The sequence below is a fragment of the Panthera onca genome, chromosome A1 (genome assembly GCF_046562875.1).
Source record: "Panthera onca isolate mPanOnc1 chromosome A1, mPanOnc1 haplotype 2, whole genome shotgun sequence".
Lineage (NCBI taxonomy): Eukaryota > Metazoa > Chordata > Mammalia > Carnivora > Felidae > Panthera > Panthera onca.
The window spans coordinates 31,418,919-31,442,430 of NC_138339.1; the positions used below are offsets into that span (position 1 = coordinate 31,418,919).

General features: G+C 34.1%; 1 protein-coding gene across 9 annotated transcripts in view; it reads right to left on the reverse strand.

The window, feature by feature from the left end:
* Positions 1-23,512, reverse strand: part of RICTOR (RPTOR independent companion of MTOR complex 2) — a 122,834-nt gene that overhangs the window by 57,286 nt on the left and 42,036 nt on the right. For all 9 annotated transcript variants that reach the window (XM_060637622.3, XM_060637616.3, XM_060637617.3 and 6 more), the window contains 3 exons: positions 10,878-10,942; positions 9,457-9,588; positions 3,552-3,615 (listed from right to left, as the gene is read on the reverse strand). In XM_060637622.3, coding sequence (XP_060493605.1) covers positions 3,552-3,615; positions 9,457-9,588; positions 10,878-10,942 — 261 coding nt within the window. The remainder of the gene's footprint in view (positions 1-3,551; positions 3,616-9,456; positions 9,589-10,877; positions 10,943-23,512) is intronic.

A 23,512-nucleotide genomic window follows, 5' to 3' on the forward strand; every position in this document is an offset into this window, starting at 1 on the left:
TTGGATGAATCATACTTTAAATGAAAAGTTTAATTGGAATACTGAAAATAGATTTGGAATCTATTCCAAATTTGGAATACTGAAAATAGATGACATATTTTCAGTTTGGAAATCAGAAAGAAAATAAATTATGTAGTTAATTACTGTTTAATAAATAAAGACTATTTGGTAGATGAACTATTTCAAAATAACAGGTCCCTGGAGTGGGAATAATTAATCTGTACTAGATGTTACTGGATTTATAATCCTGTGTATCAAGGGCCAAGTGATTTGCCTAAATGAATCCCTTTCAATTGTAAAAAATCTGTGATACGTTAATCTCTTATTACATGAATAAAGAAATAATACATGAAAAAAATTGATGGCTTCATTGCGGCTTCAATAAGGCAATGAGTAGAATTTCAATTGGATAAAGAATAGGAACAGCTGAAAAGCAGGAAAATTATATAGAAAATGAGTGAGACAAAAACCAGGAAAGATTTCCTGGATTGGGGGGGGGGGGGGGCGGGGGGGAATCAAAAGACATTGAAAATGAACCAGCAAACAAAAAAATCTTCCAAATGAATGAGACAGGTGAAAGAGAAGGAAAAATAACATGAATATTCCTTAATTATTCATGGAACAAGGTATCCTAAAACAACAAATGTTTCTTGCTTTTCTTTAAAAATAAAGAAGATTAATACTTATATAGAAAATTTTTAAACTTTTAAAATGCATACCAAAAACGACAGTGACCTAGCCACTGTAATATTAATATTAATTTCTACTAAGTCAGTTGCCAAGATGTTGCTGAAAAAAAAGAAATACGTACTTTGGTTGTTAAAATTACCAAGGAAATTACAGTTCCTCTAACCAATACTGGCCACTATTCACTCAGCAAGTATATTTTCCTTTTAACTCTATCTGATTTTAGCTAAACCAAGAAGGACCCCTGAGCCATCATTCTTCCTCTGAGCCTGTATCCTACCACCAGGTATAAGCAATTTTCCTGCTCTTGGATTCACCAATGATATCTGCCTTAAATAACTCTGTTATTTCAGAACAGAAGAAAATAGTATTTTTCTTATAGCCTTACTAAATTGTAAAGGGTAGGTTTACTTTTACTGGGATGTTTTATAAACTAAATTGTAACGTGCCAAAACCTTTTACAAAACTGAAATAAAATATTTACTGAATAATTCAGAGAAGCTGAATTTAACTGTTTGAATCTACCTGGAATTGTCTTTTCTTCTGAATGCAATTTTTAGAGCAGCAATTCCCAAAGAATGGTCCAGAAAACTAGGTCTCTAGGATATTTTCAGAGATTCTGTGAAGTTAAAACTATTTTCATAATAATACAAAGACCTTATTTGTCTTTTTTACTCTCCATCTCTCACAAGTATATACTGAAGCTTCCAGAGGCTCCATAGAATGTGAAATCACAACAGATTGAGTGCAGAGGCAAATATAACAATCTAGCTACTACCTTCTAGCAAGACAAACATTTAAGAGATTTTCAAAGATCTCAAGTAATGCCATTGTGTTCACTAAGTTTCTTTTTGGAAAATATGGCTATTTTTATAAAAATGTTTATATGTGATGGGCTTATTTTTAATATGCTAATATATATTTTAATTGCTCATGCATAATTCCTAGTATGACAAATATGGACATATATCAACTCAAATAACCAAAGTTATTTTTGTTCTTCAGAAACAAATTTGGTTTTCTTGAATTCTCAAAATCATGGCAGAAGGAGAGACTGTATGAGTAAGTAAAAACCATACATCTAATTTTTAAATTTAAATTTGAAGAGTCAAATCACAGTCCCAATGCAATAGTTCACCTGTAACAAAAATATTGTAATCTATCTTCAATATCACTCTTACTAGAATTGTGAATTTTTTTTTAAGACACTCATTCATTTACTTCTTCCTTACTATGCTCACCTGTGGGTACCATTACTAACCACAAGCTGGACAATTGGAAGAAAAAGGAGAAAGAGGAGATCTAGTTAATGTGCAAATTCAACATACTACCATCCTGGAGTATGCACTGAATTCAAAGGTGGGTAAAGAGGAGAAGGGTTAAAATTTTTAATGTTTTAAAAATAACTGAAATAATTTTAGATGTTTTTACATTAAAACAACTATATACTGCATGAGTCTCATAAATGTTTAGGATGAAACATAATACCTAGGATGAAACACGAAAAATTCTTACATAAGCTGATTTCTAACCAAGTTAACTCTTAGTTCACGGTGTTCTTCTGCCATTAGGGTATCACATTAAATAACAATAAAAATTCCTTGAAAACCTCTTATTAGAAGTGTTACAGATTATCCTTAACACTATTGCAGAATTTAGATTTTGACCTTTTATCCTGTAACATGGTCTGAACTGCTTATTGTAACTGCCTATGGATTGTATCCAAATTCATCTTCAAAACAACCAGCTTGTAACTAGTTGTGACGTGCATTTAAATGGTATTAATTCTAAGCATACAAGTAACAAAAATCAGAGTGGGGAACAAGTAATCCTCTTTCTCCAATAACATATCAAAGCAGTAATTTCATTTACATGTCTATTACAGGAAGAAATACAGTAGTTCCTCCCTACCCCCTTATCCATGGGGGATATGTTCCAAGACCCCCAGGGGATGACTGAAACCACAGATGGTACTGAATTTTATAAGTAAACTATACTAAAAGCCTACTTTTGACTGGAAGTCTTACATAGTCAATCAACACATATTTTGTATGTTACATGTATTATATACTGTGTTCTTACAATAACATAAGCTAGAGCAAAGACACTGTTAAGAAAATCATAAGGAAGAGATAATGCATTTACTGTTCTGTACTGTATTTATCGAAAAAATCCATATGTATACATATATTGTCTGTGTGTGTGTGTGTGTGTGTGTGTGTGTGTGTGAACCCACGAAGCTTAAACCCGTGTTGTTCAAGGGTCAAGTATACTGTTTTTTACTGTACCTACATACCTATGATGAAGTTTAAATCATAAATTAGGCACAAGAGATTAGCAACAATAACTAGCAATAAAATAGAACAATTATAACAATATATTGTAATAAAATTTATGACTGTGGTCTCTCTCTCAAAATATCTTATTGGACTGTACTCCCCCTTCTTGTGGTGATGTAAGATGATAAAATGCCTATGTGAGGACGTGTGGGAGGTGATGCTCTAGGTACTGTGACATAACATTAGGCTACCACAGACCTCCTGACCATATGGCAGAAGGCAAACCAAGCTTGACCTTGGGTAATCAAAACTGCAAATAAGGGCGGACTGATGTATTCTTTACAATGAACATTTTATAAAAAAATATTGTGCTAGCTGTACCCGATCACATCACACAGAATATTTATGCTTACCTCTAGGTTTAATAGACCTATTTACCTCATATAATTTTAACCAAGCAAAAATGTTTAATGGGAATTTAGCCTTTTTTCTAGAAAGATTTCATAAAACAGTCTAAATCTAAAAATGTAAAATATTTAGCATGAAAACCAAAACTCTGCCTTTTCTCTCAGACATAGAGCATACCTTTCTGACTAATCGAAGTGCTTGTGTCCTCTCTACCTCGTTGCTCTGCTGTATGTCAATGCACCTAAATAATACACAAAATATTTAATTATTGATAAAAAATCTTAGTAAACAGTTTTTTTGTATAATACCACCAGATCAGACCCATCTTCATAATGTTATATGGTATTTTAAATTTTAACACATGTGATTTTTCAATACCAGCAGATATTTAGTTAACTTACATCTCTCTAGCGATATGTTATAATAGAGCATTTCAAAACTACTTCATTTAAAACTCCAGAAAAGAAGAATATAGTAAATAATTTACAGAATTATGTACATCGATAGAGAAATAATGAACTTATAAAAAAGCTAAGTATCAGAAATCTACTGAAAAGATTATTCATCTATCTTTGATAAAATTCACAATTTTATAAAAACTGTGAAGGAAAAAGTTTTCCAACTTATGTTTTAGTTTAAATGTGATTTTTAACCAGAGCCTACATTTTATATATTATGACTAAGTTAAAAGTCATATACTAGCCACAGGAATTCTATTTTTCCAAATATAATTTAATATCTAAGTGCACTTCAAAACTTAATGCTCAATCAGATATCACTTATCTAACATTTCTCTGTAAAATTTATTAAATTACTCAATTTCTTAAGAGTCATTGGTTTATGTAGCAGAATAACTCATTTTTATTTACGTTTAGGTAGTTCACTATTCTAATCAATACATATAGATAGTTTGCTACTGAAAAAGCATTTCTTCTATCTGAATACAATTAAATCTAAGACAATTTTATTAAAAAGTAAATAAACACAGAATCTCATTTCTGGCCACAACAAAGTAGCTGGATCAGACCAACCCTCCAGCCAAAAACAACTATAAAGATTAAGTAAAATACTTCCTTAAAAAAGTATGTTAAAATACTTTTAAACTGTTAAAAGGGCAATGGATGATAATCTCTGAAAAGAGATGGACAAGCTCCACATCCAACCAGGCTTTGTCCCGAGAGGCACGTGTCAATCCCCACTTTTAGGGAAATAGAGTCCTAGCAGAAAACAAAAGTCTTGCAACACTGGAGTGACAGGTTGAACTTTGGTGCAGCCAATGTGGCTGTGACTTAAGGGGAAAAATCCCAGAGGAAAGAAAACATAGGAAAGTGAATGCAAATCTTCATGCAACCTCCTCTCCAAGGCACCTATCAATTCCTATGTTGTGCGGAAGCAGGGTAAAAATCCAAGAAACCAAACAAAAAGCTACTGCTGCAAAGCTAAGGAATTAAGCAGAAATTTCGGCAGGTGTATAACACTCTACAATAGATAGTAGGACTCAAGGCTGGTCAAGGTGAAGAGGTTCTGCTAAACATCTACAACTATTATTTGAGATCCCAAATATAGCCACTCCATAGAGCAAAGGCAAAGCTAAAAGTAAACTTTAACGAAATCAGTGTGATAAGCCAACATTCTAGGATAAAGCTCAAGTGTCTTAAGAGGAAAACAGCATGATCCAATGGCAGATATTCTGAATACATAATTTTTACATTCAATCATATAATAATATGAAGTATGCTTTAAAACAAAACAAAAGGCCAAGTCACCAAAATCCAAGAAAAGAAAATTACAACCAAAATAGAACACTGGTGATTCACATATTGTTGTTGTCATAAGAAGGCTATAGATGCCTATGATAAATACAGTCAAAGTAAATAGAAGGAAACATGGAGAAATAAAGCAGCGACCTAGAATCTTTAAATAAGAGTAAAACAAATCATAGAAATACAGTAACAGAAATTAAAAATTCAAGAGACTGATTTACTAGCAGGACGGAGTTAAAAAACAAACAAACAAACAAACAAAACAGTAACCACACTAAAGCACAGAGATTTACAACAGAAGTTGAAAATACAGTAAGGACATCAGAGACCTGTGGCACAGTGAACAGATCCAACACTTCTCCCAGACATGGGAGAAGAAAAAGCAGAAGAGAAAAAAACCTTTTAAATAGCCAGAGAAAAAGATGCATCACTTACAAAATATCAACAAGAGACTACTTACTGTTCAAGTTAAAAAAAAAATCCAGAAGACAGTAACTTATTTAAAGTATTGAAAAGAGGAACCAGTCACAAAAATAGCCTTCAAATATGAAGGCAAAAAGAGAAACATTTACAGACAAATAAAAGATGAGAGAGAATTCATCTCAAGAAGACCTGCATTACAAGAAACAGTAAAGGAAATTCATCAAACAGAAAGTGATGCAAGATGAATGAAAATGTGCAAATACAAGAAAAAATGACATCAGAATGAGTAAATAATGTAGGTAAATGTCAACAGTTCCAATTTAAAACAGTAGGGTTTTGTAGGGTTACAAATATATGTAGAAATAAAAACTATAACAGTAATACAAAGAGCAGAAGGGAGATGATATAAACCATTAGAGGTTTCCTGCATTGTTCTGGTTGTAATAAAATGCTAAACCTGAATATCAAGGATATGAGTTGTAATCTCTAGGGCAACTGCTAAGCGAAGACTTTATAACCAAGATATTAATAGAAGAGGAAAAGAAATTGTGCACTATTGCAAAAGAAACAAAAAGGAGGAACACAAAAACAAAGAACCAGTGTGACAAACTCAACATAGCAAACAAACTCAAATGTATGAGAAAATTAACACCAAGAAGAACTCATAAATAAATAAATATATATATTTATATAATTACATTGCATAAAGTCCACAGACCATGCATATTAAAATACACTAGACAGTCTAGATGTTCCAATTAGAAGACAAAGATAAGATAATCAAACTAGATTTAAAAACAAACAAAAAACCTATATGGTGTTTACAGGTGAGAAAATTTAAATGTAAAGACAAAAATAACAGAAAGTAAAAGGATGGTAAAGGATATATCTTGCAAACCCTAAATCAAAGTGAGGATAGCCATATTACTATGAGGTAACATGAACCCTCATAAAAGATGTACTCCTAGGAATAAAGAGGGACATTTCATAACTATAAAAGTATTAGCCCAATGTGAAGGTTTAACAATTCTATATATGAATGGTTCAAAATATATAAATGATTGGCAAAAGGAGGAGAAAATCTGAATAGTACTATAAGTGTTAAAGAAATTGAATCCATAATCTTAAAACTACTTAAAGAAAACCCTCTGCCTAGATTCACTGGTAAATTCTGGGGGGAAAAAACCAACAACAATAACAGTATCCATCTTACATAAAGTCTTCTAGGGAACATAAAAATAGGGCAACACTTCCCTAGTTGTTTTACAAAGCAAAAAACAAAAAACAAAAAACAACTTCTTGGTTCCAAAACTAAACCAGGACATTAGAAGAATGGAAAAATATAAGCCAATACCATTCATGAACTTAGCTACAAAAATCTTCCACAAAATATTATCAAACCAAATTCAGATAATATTTAAAAAGGACAAAACAGGGGCGCCTGGGTGGCTCAGTCGGTTAAGCGTCCGACTTCGGCTCAGGTCATGATCTCGCGGTATGTGGGTTCGAGCCCTGCGTCGGGCTCTGTGCTGACTGCTCAGAGCCTGGAGCCTGTTTCAGATTCTGTGTCTCCCTCTCTCTCTGACCCTCCCCGTTCATGCTCTGTCTCTCTCTGTCTCAAAAATAAATAAATGTCAAAAAAAAAATTAAAAAAAAAAATAATAAAAAATAAAAAGGACAAAACACACAACGAACACGTGGTGTTTACTTCAGGAATGCAAACAAGAAAGATACTAAACTTAGAAAGGGAGAAATAAAACAGTCACCATTTGCAATTAACGATTACGTACATAGAAACTGTAAGATAATTTTGACAACAATTAGAATTGAAAAATTGAATCTAGCAAGATCACTAAATAAAGTTGACTATCCAAACCAAAACCCAAAAACTCACAATTATTTTTCATATATTAGCAGCAAAAAATATGAGAAAGAAAAAATTTAACTTACATTAACACTATCATTAAAAAGTACCTTAGAATAAACATAACAAATATGTGCAAGACCTCTGCACAGAAAACTACAAAATACTGTTGAGAGACATTACAGTTCCAAGTAAATAAAAGTTTAGAGTATGCAATATTAAGATATCAATTCACCCCAAATTAATCTAAAACTTCAGTGCAATTACCACTAAAATCCTAGAATGTTCTAAGGAAATGGACAAGTTGGTTCTAAAATTTATACGAAAATACAGGACATAAAATAGCCAACACAGTCTTGAAGAAAAGTTGGAGGACTTATACCAACAGATATTAACACATATCAAGCTGCAGTCATTAAAACAGTGAGAAACAGGGGCAAGAACAGACAGACAGACTAACTAAAGAGACTAGGGAATGTAAAAACAGATCCGTAACTATCAGTTATCTGGTTTACAACAGAAGTGTCACTACTCTAGACAAGAGAAGAAAATCTCTTTAATAAATGCTGCTAAAATGTACTGCATATCCATAAAAATGAATCATGACCTGACGTCTAATTAAACATACAAAGGAATAAAACCTTTCGGGGAAAACATAGCATAGTATCTTCTAAGAGTACAGGAACATTAACTATAAAATCAGATTCTATTATTTAGGAAGAGACAAAAGGCAAAACAGACGGACTTGGAGAAGATACTGTCAATACATACTCCTGTTGAAAGGAATCATATCCAGAACATCAAGAACTCCTATATAATGAGACAGACAGACAATTCAATATACAAATGAGCAAAAGACAAGGATGTCCAAATAGCCAACAAACAAATGAAAGGTGCTTAACATCATTCCTCATTAGGGAAATGCCAACTAAAACCACAAGGAAACTCGGGGCGCCTGGGTGGCTCAGTTAGTTAAGCGTCTGACTCTTGATTTCGGCTCAGGTCATGATCTCATGGTTCATGAGTTTGAGCTCTGTATCAGGCTCTGCACTGACAGAGCCTTTCTCTCTAAAAAACTAAATAAACTAAACAAACAAACAAACAAAAAACCCCAAAAAATAAAACCCACAAGGAAACTCAAAATGAACTCTACAGCAGAAAGTCTAGAAGTAAAAACTGAAAGCAAGTGCTGATGAAAATGTTGAGAGACTGGAAGTTTCCAACATCATTGGTAGGAATGTAAATCAGTACAATCACTATGGGAAAATGGCAGTATTTAGGAAAGCTAACGAGACATAAACCTATGATCCAGCAGCTCCTACACATACCTAAGAGAAAGTAGCGCATATGTCCACCTATAAGAATGTTCAGGCGCTCAACAGGTTAAGCGCCCAACTCTTGATTTCACCTCAGGTCCCGATCTCACGGTTCCTGAGATCAAGCCCTGCATGGGGCTCTGGGCTGACAGCATGGAGCCTGCGGAACCTGTTTGGGATTATCTCTCTCCCTCTCTCTGCCTCTCCCCCGTGCAAGCATGTGCTTTCTCTCTCTCTCAAAAACAAAACAAACAAAAAAGAAGAAAAAGAATGTTCAGGGCAGCTTTACCCAAAATAGCCAAATGCTGATAACAACCCAGAAAATCACCAATAGAATGGAAAAAATGAACTACAGTCTATTCATAACATGAAATATTACACAGCCTTTAAAATAAAAACCAACCTGGATAAATCTCACAAGTAACACTAAGGAAAGAAAAGAGTAACTACGTAATTTTCCAATATATGATGCTCAAGAACAGGGAAAACTGGTTTACAATGAGAAAAAGCAGAATAATGTTTAGTATTGGTTGCAGACAAAAGGGAAGTTGACTGGGATGCTGAAAATATTCTCTTATTTAGGATAATGGGGTACAAGTTTGTATATACTTATAAAAATTATCAGGTTTTACACTAAAAATTTGTACACTTCATGATATGCATGTTAAAACTTAATACATAATTAAAAAAAAAAAACACAGCTCTCGTAAAATTACCTTGCTATTAAATAGTCCACTTTCAATTTTAGCACCTTCTGCAGAATACTGGAGTCTTGGATGAGATATCGAAGAGCTCGCAGCCCTGCTGCCCGTACTTCTTTTGCTTCATTCAATAAAGCTAACCGCAAACTGCAGGAAAACAAAAAAGTTTTGCTGCATGAGTGTCAAATACACATAAAACTATGGTACCAAATTCTTCCTTAATTTGAAATAAGCAAAACTACTAGTCATTTTACATATATAAAAATCATTCACTGTAATATGGAACTTCAGTAATCTGTGCTGCTTCGTATATTCTTAAAAATCAAGAAAATGTTATTTTGCCCTACTTTCTGTAGTTTTATATAAGCAATGTGAAATTAAATATGCTTTTTTCAAGGTATATCACATACACCTCTACAATCTATTCCTCTCTGCCTACCTGGTTCCACCCCTCTCAAGGAATCATTGGCTTAGGGGTACCTGGGTGGCAGAGTTGGTTACGCATCTGACTCTTGATCTTGGCTCAGGTCACGATCTCACAGTTTGTGAGCTCATGCAGCACACTGGCTCTGTACTCATGGTGCTGAGCCTACCTGGGATTCTGTTTCTCCTCCTCTCTGCCCCTCCCCCGCTCATGCATGTGTGCACTCACTGTCTTTCTCTCTCGAAGTAAATAAATAAACTTAAAAAAAAAAAGAATCACTGGTTTAAACCAATAAATACTTTATGGCAGTAGGCACAGACTATATATATGTTTTAATTCCTAAGCACACCAAAAAGATGGCTCTTGAGATTATAACATTATGCCTCTATCGGTGGGCTTGAGAAAATAAAGTCTACCATCAGCACACTCTATCTTAAGGGAGGTCTAGAGATAACTGTACAGGTTCTTCTTGTTCTTAGGAATAATTAAGAGCTCTTGTTCTATGAATTTCAGATTTAATTTAGGAGCTTAAATAGTAGAAATCCATGTATTTTCCATCATTAGCTTTGATTAATTACATTTGATAATTAAAAAGTATCAGTAAGAACAACAGGATAACAATTAAAAAGTACTGGAGATCCGGGGCACCTGGGTGGCTCAGTCGGTTGAGCCTCCGACTTCGGCTCAGGTCATGATCTCAGTTTGTGAGTTCGAGCCCCGCACTGGGCTCTGCGCTGACAGCTCAGAGCCTGGAGCCTGTTTCAGATTCTGTGTCTCCCTCTCTCTGCCCCTTTCCCGCTCATGCTCTGTCTCTTTCTGTCCCTCAAAAATGAATAAACGTTAAAAAAAAATTATTTTTTAAGTACTGGAGATCATAAATTTTTCTAATATTCAAACAACTGTTTCCACAAAATTAAATATAAGGTGTCACACTATCTTTTTGGTTTAGAATTAGTAAATTTGAAATTACTAAAATCCAGAGAGGTGAAGGAGAGAACTAAACTATACTTACCAAATTATGATATCCTCATAGTTAAAACCCAATTTTTCTTCACTATGGCCAATATCACAAAGAAGCTGTCAGAAAACAAAAGTATGTGAATGTGTTATGTATTTTTGTCTATTTATGTATACATTCCCTTTTAGACTGAAAAATATAGTATTTATCTCCAACAAATATCAGAAAATATATGATTTTATTACTGTTCAAGTATGCATATTTATTTCTACTGCATTACTGTGTTTTTATTTGACCTGCCAGTTTTAGGTTTCTTTAACCCTCCTTTTTGTTTTCATTTGAATCAACCAATTATGCTTTATTATTCTTTATCCCCCCTCAATAAGTTTACAGTTTTAAAACTTTTAATGGTTACCATTGAGATTACAATGTGCACTGTTAACTAGTAACAGTCTAACAGATATTATTACTTTACCATGTCCTCAACAATGCTAGACTCTTAAAACACTTGAATTTCATTTACTACCCTCACCTTTCACTTTACTGTTGTTTTTCTACCGATGTTTCAAAAGCCCCATAACACATCACAGTTATTTTTACTTTCAGTTAATATTTAGTCAATATCAATTTATATTTGCCAACAATTTCACCTTTTCCATTATGCTTCATCTCAGTGTTATCTTAACAGGATATTCTTCCTTCTGTCTAAAGAATCCTCAGTTTGTTGTTGACTTGTTTTATTGGGTGTTTTTATTTACTTAATTTTTAGCCAAGGTTGCTGGTAACAGATTCTTTAAAATTTGTTTACATGGAAATTTTTTTTTCACTTTATTTTTTGGAGGATTATCTTCCTGGATTTATAGATTTATGGGTTAGCTGCTATTTTCTTAAAAGCTTCAAGATGGTTTCTATTATCCCTATTGAAAAGTCTGTTATCAGTCTTACTATTGGCTCTTTTGAAGATTTTTTTTCTCTTTGTTTTTCAGCAATCTTAGTGTTCAGGTGTGGTTTTCTCTGTATCTATCCTGCTTAGGAAAACAGAAATTCCCAAATCTCTGGTTTGATATATTTTAATTAGTTTTAGAAAATTTTGTACATGATCTCTTCAAAATTACTTATTGCCCAATTCCCTCTCTTCTCTTTCTGGTAATTCAAATGTCAGATCCTTTGGTGTATACTGCAAATCTCTAAAACCTGTTTTCTATTTTCTCCATTCTCTTATCTCAGTGCTTTGGCTAGATATTTTCTATTTATCTATCTTCTGATCCGGCCTATCTGATCTTCTACCACACCCGTCTATTGAGTTCTTAATTTTTAGACACTGTTTTACCATTCTTGAATCTTCATCTAACTTTACACATATCAATAATAAAAAAAAAAAATCTTCATTTTCACCTATTCTCTCCATATTTCCTCTATTTCCTTGACATGTAAATAATAATTTAAATATTTGAAGTGCTTATTATATAAATGTATGTGAATGATGTAGATTGCCTGTAGATCCGTTTCTACTATGTTCTTCCTTTCATTGTAGTCATGCAGTCCTGTCTCTTGATATACCCTGTAATCTTTGTATATAAAAACTTGTACAGACTCCTGATAATATCTTTGTCTACAGAGGGTTTATCCTCTTTGTTAGGTCACTGGACAATACTAAGTACAGAAAAGTTGCTGCTCTGGTAAGTTTCAATCTACCTCTGGTTTTCCCTTTTCCTCCCCACTCCCCAGGTCTTAACTGAAACCTATTTTCAACTGAAACCTAAGTTTCAACTGAAACTTATTTATTGTTGAGGGAATTAGTCCCAAGAGGATGACATACCTATTTCTGTCTTACAAAAACACTACAAGCTCCATCCTTATTTTCAAATATTCTTTTGCTTTAGATTTTTAGGTTTCCCATCTCAGATAGTCCCAGGATTCAACAAATGTACCGAGACAAGAATCTCCTTCTAGTAGATTGCCCCTAGGTCTCCACCAAAAGTCTGTGCTGTTTTTTCTGCTGAGTACTCCTGGGCCTAAGGTCTGCGTCCCTAGCTCTCTGCCCACACTCTAAAGTAGCCAGTGGGGCGCCTGGGTGGCGCAGTCGGTTAAGCGTCCGACTTCAGCCAGGTCACGATCTCGCGGTCCGTGAGTTCGAGCCCCGCGTCAGGCTCTGTCTGGGCTGATGGCTCGGAGCCTGGAGCCTGTTTCCGATTCTGTGTCTCCCTCTCTCTCTGCCCCTCCCCCGTTCATGCTCTGTCTCTCTCTGTCCCAAAAATAAATAAAAAACGTTGAAAAAAAAAATTTAAAAAAAAAAATAAATAAATAAAGTAGCCAGTATCTCCTGGCAAAAGTTGTTGGAGAAGTAAACTCACCTCCACAAGCTTCTCCCTTCTCCAAAGCTTTGGCTCCTATATTTCTTTCTGACTGAGCAGTTTCCTGCTATACCTTCTTCAAACAGGCTTTCCTTGTTTTCATTAAGAACACTGATCTAATACTAACTACTTCCCTCCCACCTGGATGGTATATACCACTTTAGTCTGAGTTTTGAAAACTGACTTTTACCTAAAAGTTACATAGAAGTTTCTCAAGTTATTTGGAGGGCCTAACTGAAATGAATTCAAGAGATTGATCATTTAATTAACACTGAAGAAACAGAAGGGATTCCAAGTGCTATTATTCTTCCTCAGTATGAAGTTATGAACATCTTAACCATACAGAATAAACCAACCAAAGTGGTGGCCATCACATCGGTCTCTGTGAAAGGAATGGACCCAAGAACGTATTTTAAAAGGCACAAAACTGTAGAAATAAAAAGCTAATCCTATCTTATTGGTAGGCTCCTTATAAAATTTCCTATCCAGTTTCTTCTTTAGAAGGAAAAAAAAAAAAGGCAAAAAAGAAATGTTCCAAATAGAAGAAGGAAGAGAATAGGAATAGAGTAGCTATAAGATAACGCAATATTTTCATAGCAGGGAAGGACACTACACAAATGATCACTTTGTGTGGTAAGGAAATGCTGTGTAAATAAGCAAATAGGCAAAACAAGCTGAAAAGTTTTTGTTCACAGGTCTTTATCCAAAATGTTTATGTTATAAAATCCTCAAAATTCTGAAATATGATGAACAAAGAAGGTACAGACTTTCAAACGGCATGAAATTTTGTTATTTTTATTGCATTTTGTTGCAATGTTAAAAGTACTAAAAAATGGGAGGATGAGGACATCTTTATACATAGATATAGATTTAAAATACAATGTAAGATTTCCTAAGCTTTGAGACAAAAGAGAGGAAAATTTATATATCTCTAAAAAGCCAACTGTATACCTAAAAGTTAAATGACATATTCGTCAAAAATATTTGTAAAACTATGATAAGCAAAAGGTTAAGGGCTTGTATTGGTTTGCTAGGGCTGCTATAACAAATACCACAGACCAGGTGGCTCAAACACAGAAACTTACTTACTCATGATTCTGGAGGCAAGAACATCAATGTATCTTGACAGATTCTTTGTTTTGAGGTCCTATCTCCTTGGTTCTCTCTGTCTTCATATGGTTGTTCCTCTGTGTATATCTTTGTACTAATCTCCTTGTTTTATCAGGACACTGGTCATATTGCACTGTGGATCACCCATATTACCTAATTTTACCTCAACTGCCTCTTTAAGGGCCGTATCTCCAAATGCATAAACATTTTGAGGTACTGAGGGTGAAGGTTTCAACGAATGAATCTTGGGAATACATAATTCCGCCCTTAACATTCTATCCTCACATAGCAAAGTAATATAAGCAGGCTCTTATAATGTGAAAGGCCTAAACAAGTTGGGGAAAGATCACTGAGAAGAGGCCAAGAAAAAGTAAAAAGAATTTAATAACATGACGTATTTCCTGTTTCCTAAATTCTGAACCAAATACACTGAAAAGTGCCATTTGAAACAAAGTTTACCAAACTAGCAAGAAATTCCTTTTTAACATGGTTATTCCAAATAAGATAATACACTGTCGGCATTATAAACTGAAATTATAAACCGAAAACATTTTGTAAAATAAATTGGAAAAATGCAGGGCACTTGGGTGGCTCAGTTGGTTGAGAATACGACTCAAATTCCACTCAGATCATGATCTCAAGGTTTGTGGGCTCATGTCAGGCTCTGCCCTAATGGCCTGTTTGGGATTCTCTTTCTCCCTCTCTCTCTGACCCTCCCCTGCTCCTGCATGCTCTCTCGTGCATGCTCACTCTCTCAAAAAATAAACAAATAAGTGAACATTTTTTAAAAATTGGAAAAATGTACTATGGTCAGGATCTGCTTTTGGTGATTTATATGAACAAACTAATCTAAAATGTAAAGTGGTTCAAGCATAAGAGGCTCATGACATTATTTACAATGGTAAAGAACTAGAAACAAAATGTTCATAAAGGAGGAAACTTACACAACCTATTAATATTATATAATATTTAAACATAAGGAAAAACATGCATAATGTACCCTGGTAAGATGGAAAAAATTCTAAAAGATGTGTTTTTTTTTAAGATACATATTTAAAAAGTCTATACCATCAATATTTTAACACCAAAAATGAAAATGCAATCATAGGTAATTTATTTTCCTCTCTGCTTTTCTGTATTTTAGAAATGTTAATATATATTGAATATGTAGTATATAACCTAGGGATGGTTAACTATATAAAGAATTCATGAATAGGAACAGAAATAACATTTATTGACTATTAATCTTGTTAACCCTAGAAAATAATATTTTTGTAAATGAAGACAAATGAGGCTTGAAGATAGTAGGTAATATGACTTCCCAAGGCCAAAAAACTATTAAGTGGTAAAGCCAGAAATCTGACCAAGCCAGTCGGGGTCCAGAGTCCACTGTGAAAAATGTTACTACAATTTTGTATTAAAATTAGTTACACAGGGACAAAGGAGGAGGGGAGATTGGATATAAAAAATAAAGAAATAACTGAATATTACCATCTTTATTTCATATCTCCAGCCTCAAAAATAGTATGACTCTAAAGTCTGGAGAACTGTACTCTGGTCATAAACGCATAAAACAAGTGAAATTAACTATTATTTTTTCCAAAACAGCTAACTAAAAACACACATAAAAACTGCCCATTTCAGCAAAAAACATGAATAGACACTTCTCTAAAGAAGACATCCGGATGGCCAACAGGCACATGAAAAGATGTTCAACGTCGCTCCTTATCAGAGAAATACAAATCAAAACCACACTCAGATATCACCTCACGCCAGTCAGAGTGGCCAAAATGAACAAATCAGGAGACTATAGATGCTGGAGAGGATGTGGAGAAATGGGAACCCTCTTGCCCTGTTGGTGGGAATGCAAACTGGTGCAGCCACTCTGGAAAACAGTGTGGAGGTTCCTCAGAAAATTAAAAATAGACCTACCCTATGACCCAGCAGTAGCACTGCTAGGAATTTACCCAAGGGATACAGGAGTACTGATGCATAGGGGCACTTGTACCCCAATGTTTATAGCAGCACTCTCAATAATAGCCAAATTATGGAAAGAGCCTAAATGTCCATCAACTGATGAATGGATAAAGAAATTGTGGTTTATATACACAATGGAGTACTACGTGGCAATGAGAAAGAATGAAATATGGCCTTTTGTAGCAACGTGGATGGAACTGGAGAGTGTGATGCTAAGTGAAATAAGCCATGCAGAGAAAGACAGATACCATATGGTTTCACTCTTATGTGGATCCTGAGAAACTTAACAGAAACCCATGGGGGAGGGGAAGGAAAAAAAAAAAAGAGGTTGGAGTGGGAGAGGGCCAAAGCATAAGAGACTGTTAACAACTGAGAACAAACTGAGGGTTGATGGGGGGTGGGAGGGAGGGGAGGTGGGGGATGGGTATTGAGGAGGGCACCTTTTGGGATGAGCACTGGGTGTTGTATGGAAACCAATTTGACAATAAATTTCATATATTGAAAAAAAAAAAAAACTGCCCATTTCAAAGGATTGAAACACACATAAAAACTACACTTAACACTATTAAACATAAATTAGTATTTGAGATTTCCATGTATTTGAGATTACTAGCATTGTCACTGTATGGTACCATACATTATTTAAAAAAAAAAAAAACCAACAACTGCTTATCATAGTATTATGCTCACTTAAACCTTGGACATATTCCAACTCAAACAATAGAAAAATGAAGCTTACAAGTTGTTTATATCAACATATATAAAATATTGTTTTTAAAATGGGAAAAATGTTATACTTTCTTAAACTGACTTGTTTATCTCAATTCCTAAAAAGGCAGTAATTCCATTTTTTTTCTGCTACAGTACCAATGGATGTTAACAATACAAAATACTTTGAAATCCTAGAAATAAAGTAAACAAAGTCTTGTCAAGGGTTGGTAGAGTACTTAAGTAGCTTAAGTATGTACTTGGTTCTCATTTTTTGTACTATCTTCTTCACACTTGCCAGGTATCCTTGTAGAAAACTATAGATTCAGAGAAACGCAATTCCCAAATTACTCACCTTTTAGACACAAAATATATGACTGTCCATCATTTAACATCTGTTAGAGTTAGCAGTTTTGATGGAAAATTAAAAAAAAAAAACCTCTCAAAGTTATTATTATGATCTCCAAAAACCACAATTTGAAAAGTATTTTGAAAGGACTATCATTTTCTGCTATCTAGTATCACTGCAAGATAAAAATTTCAACTGCAAGAAACATTTCTTTTTCTTTTCTTTTTTTTTTTTTAACTGCAAGACATACTTCTGAGAAAAATGTCCACTCAGTTGGAAACTGGAATATCACAAGTAAAAACTAAAAAGAACAATTTATAACAAAACAGCATATTTGTCATTTTCAGTGCCTAATTCCCAAAGATAGTAATAAATGTTAGGGTGATGCTTTCAATGTGGTTAATTCATGTTTTTGTTTCCAGAATTATAGAAGAGGATCTTCTTAATTAGTCTTAAATGAAAATATCCTTTTTGAATTAGAATTATCCCAAGTAAAGACTAAGCTTTCTATATGTAAATAATTCACATAAGAATAAGAAATCACAGAAGACACTGGTAAGATTTCTGAATTTTTAATTACCAGAAAAAAAATAGTTTCACTTCCCATCACCAAGAGTTCACCTATTAGAAGTTTCAAAATATTAGGAATAAACTATTCTAGTATAAAATTCTTATAGTGACTGACTCACTACTTTACTAATAATCTCCTAATTTAAATAACCAAACCCTAAAGTACAAATTAAACCCCTTAAGTCTTACTCTAGGAATAGGCCAAAACCAGCAAGAAGAACCCTAAACTGGTGCGTTTAAACAATGAGAATCTTATCCTGCTTCAACAACTGATTGAATTACTAATTAATCTTCTGTCATTAAGTAGTAGTTTGTCCACTACTATCTTAGCCATTTCTGGTAATTTCTTGTCTCCTGTATAAGTTATTAAAATGTAACACTGCCTTCTCTATCACGTCAGTGTGTTAAGAATAAAATCATGAATTATGCTTAGAAATCACTGAAGACCTTTCAAAATATAAGAATCCGTATCCTAACAGATACTGATGCAAAATGCAAAATTATTAGACATCACACTTTTCACTGGGTTTCTGTTGCTCCCATCCCATGTGTTTTTATGACTATCGGTTACAATGCCTAGCTGAATGTGACCAAAATGAGAGAATGTATAGAAGACAATAAGAGAGGGCTACCCTCTCCTTTTAGGAGAGCTGTAAAGATGATGTATCTTAGCCAAATGGAAGGTGTTTCAGAATGAAGCTAACTTTAAAAAAAAAAGAGAGCTGTGAAATGGGAAAGACAGAATGCAATTAACATTTTTTCAGCCCTTGAATTGTTTTGTTTGAAATTAGGACACAACATTTGGTTTTCCTCATCATGAGAGCAAATAACTTTTTTTTAACTCTAGCTCTGTTGAATTAAGTTTGTTGAATTTGTTTCTTATAAGGCTTTCTTATAAAAACTGAGATATCCAAAAGGAGCAATCAACAATATTATATTCTGACAAAGGTAAAATAGAAGTCTAAACTACCTCTAGGTAATTAAAATATCTGAGATGCTTATTAAAAGTACAATTTTTAAAAAAGATAATGATCAGTTAAAACAGGGCAGTTAAATGCTATGTTATTCCCATTTTACTCATATTGCTCTGAAGGTTAAATGAATAGTTCTCCCAAATAAGCAACAGATTGAGTAATCCAAACTTTAAAAAATATACATGTATATATCATCACAGATAAGATTTCCACATCATGGTCTTTTCTGAGTGCCTTTTTTTTTTTTTTTTTTTCTTAGAGAGAGAGTGCATGCATGAGCAAGGGAGAGGGGTTAGGGGGAGAGACAAAGAGATAATCTTAAGCAGGCTCCATGCTCAGCGTGGAGCCCAATGCAGGGCTCAATCTCATGACCCTGGGATCGAGACCCAAGTCAAAATTAGTCAGACACTCAAGTGACTGAGCCACCCAGACACCCACAGAACGCACTGTAAAAGCAGGTTTTAAAATAAGAAATACAAAGGCTTTGGCTAAGTAATCACACTTCAAAAATTCTATTCAGCACAAGGAAGTATACAAGTGTTACTATACATGATTTAAAATAGCAAAAAGGGAAAATATTTTTTAATGATGGAATGATTAAATTATGGTATATGTATGTATGTATGTGTATGAATATACATATTTGTATACACATACATATATTTTGTGACTATATCTACACATATATATATCTACACACATACATGCAGTTATAAAAACGTAGTAGATCTATATTTATAAAAAGGAAAGGATTCTATGATATATTGGAAAGTAGAAAAAAGCAAACTATAAATCAACATATATCATGATCTTATTTAAAAAAAAAACCTTTGTGCATACATATATAATAAGTGGTAAATAAACTGAGCACTATATTAAACACAACTTTTTGTTTCACTCATTTAATTCTCACAACTCAATGAAATACACACACACACACATACACACACACACACACACACACACACACACACAATCATATCAGAGAAGGGTAAATACTTCCTAGTGGTTACCTCTAGAGAATGGCATTTTTGTCACAGTGGTGAGGAAGATGGGAAGGGTATCTGAGAGAAGACTTTCACTTTTTACCATATATTGTTCTGTGCTGTTTTAATTTTTTATATTTAGCTTATACTATTTTTGAAGTTTTTTTTAAAAACAGTACCAAATAAAGACTCCTTTGGAACTTTCAATATGAATAGGAGATGAAATATAGGAAAAGAGAACTTTTAGAATGTAAAGACCTGAAATAGTTTCATCTTTAAACAGGTCTTTAGATTATAAGCATGTTGTCAGTTTTAAAAATAGGATACTGAGATTATATTCATCAGCAGTCTGTTATACACACTACTTTATCTAGTGCAATGATGTCAGAAGGCAAGCATGGGTGTGTGACATTCACATGGTTACAGGATCACATCACTAGCACCCTCTCTTCATGCCTTAAAAGGAAGTTTATTTCTGCAGATGAGGTCTACTCTCTAAAAGATTTTAGCCCCACTGATCTACTAAATTAAGTTAATCCTAACAGCAAGCTTCTACTTCATAACAAAACAACTAGTAGTACGACAAAAACTCATATTTAAAATGCAAAATCTTCTCAATGTAATATAAAACCTTTAATTAAACACTTGTTACATACCAGGCTTTGGAGTAAAAATGAAGAGTAGAAAAATAAATACTACATGTGATTTGTGCTTAAGAAACTCAGTTTAATGAGACAGTAACCCACAACAAATAATAACAAGAGAACAGATAAAATTTAGTAGACACACATAATCTGTTATGGGAACACAGAGAAGGGGGACCAACCAACTCCTAACTAGTCTAAGTGGCATCATAATTATTTTTCTTATTTACTTATTCTATAAAGATATTCATACAGATTTCTCAGAATTTCTAACCGTACAAGGAAATGAACTTACAGATTTTACAGAAATACCAGCTATGTAAATGTTTACAAACTTAGCTCTCCAACAAAATGGAATTCAAAGGCATATTATATTATGATTAAATTTACAGTAAGCATTTATTTTGCACAGGGTGCTTGAAGAAATTTTATAATAAAATCTACAGCCATTTATTTACAGTGGTGGTTCTTAACCAGGGGCAATTCTGTTCCCAAGGAAATATTTGGCAGTGTCTGGAGACATTTTTGTTTGTCACAACTGGTGGAGGTGTGCTACTGGCATCCAGGGGATAGAAGCAGGGATGCTGTTAAACATACTACAATGAAGAAGACAGCCTCCCAAAACAAATAATTATCTGGCCCAATATGTCGGAATTACTGAGGTCAAAAAAATCCTGTTACAGTAACAGCTTACCAATCTGCAATTTGTGAACTCTTAAGCAGACTCATGTCCTTAGAGTCAGCCAAGAAAAACAAAAACAAAAAACAAAAAAACAACTATAAAAATGGCAAAAAATACAAAAGCAAACAAAAACAAAGGCACTACCTGTTACGAAGTACATATTGTGTGCCAAGCATTGTACTGAGACCTTGCCTCTTTACCTGAGTAAAGAAATCGGCCTGAGACTGCCTTGCTAGTTAGGGTCAGAGCTAGGCTGTAAGTCTCTATCTATTTGATCTAAAGCTCATGTTTTTCCCATTGTTATCATAGGGCAGAAAACTGATTTTATCAAGTCCAGTGTTCATGGACTTTACTAATGGGAGAGTCCCTCAGACCCCAACTCAAGGTTTAGTGCCTCATATTGTAGACAAATTCTAGTAAGTCGGGTTTTCTGGTTTTAAATCCATAAATAATTTATAATAGCAAATAGAAGGTTGCTATAAGCTAGCCCAAGGGCCAGACGGAAATGTGAAAATTACAAAGAGAGGATATAGCAAAACAAAAAACAAGAATACAAGAAGCCCCCAAGCCTAGGGCCTTTATTAAGGAGATAAATCATTCTGTTATCTACAGTGGTACAATGGGGGAAGAGACAGGGAAAGAAGAGAGAAATGAGGGAAAGAGACAGAGGGAAGGGGGTAGAGAAAGGTGAAGAGAGAGGTGACAAAGGGGAAGAAGGGAAGAAGGAAAGAAAGAGAACAGAGAAGGAGAGAGTGAAGGGAAGACGGGGGAAAAGAGAGTGGGAGAACACATATCAAGGAAAGACCAAGTAAAGAAAACAACTTAGTGAAATATTGTGGGTAAAATTCAAAGATACAGAAACAGTGAAATGGAAAAGGGAAGAAGGGAGAGGGCAAGTGACCTTAACCCAGAGAACCTGAGATTGAGACAGAAATAAATGGAAAATAGAGAAAGGAAAAAGGTGTCCAACAGATTCCTAAAATTAATGCTTTTAATTTTACTACTATTCCAAAAAGCCTATATATGTACTGTCCATTATGGTTAGTATTTACTAGCCACAGGTTGCTATGAGCACTGTAAATGTGGCTAGTCTGAATTAAGATGTACTACATGAATAATATACATATTTGATTTCAAATATTTAGTATAAAAATATTAATAAACATTTCATCATTAATGTTTTATACTAATTATATCAAATGCAATAATCTGGATGTACTGGATTAAAGAAAATGTATTGTTAAAAATAATTTCGCATGCTTCTTTTTCCTTTTTTAGTGTGGTACTAGAAAATTTTAAATTATATTTGTGGTTTGCATTATACTTCTACTGGATGATGTGCTCTGGATTTTTAATATTGCCTTAAGATCCATACTAGTGCCAGAGTGAAAAAAAAAGAAATCACTGCCATCCTTACATCCATTCCCAACTTTCAGAATCCCAGCTGGCAAAAGATGTGGAACTACGTATCAAGATGTCAACCTGATTATGACAGGAACCATGAGTTCAAACAGGACATAAATCTATATTAAATTTGTTTTAAATGGTTAAATCTAGGCAAATGGTTAAGATTTATTCAAGATGAGTGAAGAATGTGAGATAAAACTGGGAAATTTAATAGAAGGGAGTGAAACCAGGAGATACCATTACAATCTTGAAAGAACTTTGGGTCTAAAAGACTTGACATTAGCTGATGAGCACACTGAAGAATGCATTTGAGTATTTTCATTACATTCATTAAAAAATGAAAACATACCTACGGATATTTTGGAAAACTCTTTCTCAAGCACTTATTCAATGTTTTTGGAAGTTGCTTTAAAAATACTACTTTCTGGGGTGCCTGAGTGGCTCAGTCAGTGAAGCATCCGACTCTTGATTTTCAGCCCAAGTCATGATCACGGTTCGTGAGTTCACATGCTGCATCGGGCTCCGTGCAGACAGTGCGGAGCCTGCTTGGGATATTCTCTCTCTCTCTCTCAAAAATAAATAAACAGGGGCACCTAGGAGGCTCAGTTGGTTAAGCATCCAACTTTGGCTCAGGTCACGATCTCGTGGTTCATGAGTTCAAGCCCCGCATCGGGCTCCATGCTGACAGCTCGGAGCCTAGAGCCCACTTCGGATTCTGTGTCTCCCTCTCTCTCTGCTCCTCCCCTGCTTGCTTGCACTCTGTTTCTCACTCTCTCTCAAAAATAAATAAACATTAAAAAAAAATTTTTAAATACGTAAATAAACAAATTAACTTTCTTGTCCCTCATATAATTTTCTCATGTTATATAAAAATACGTGCCAGGGGCGCCTGGGTGGCTCAGCTGGTTAAGCTGCTGACTTTGGCTCA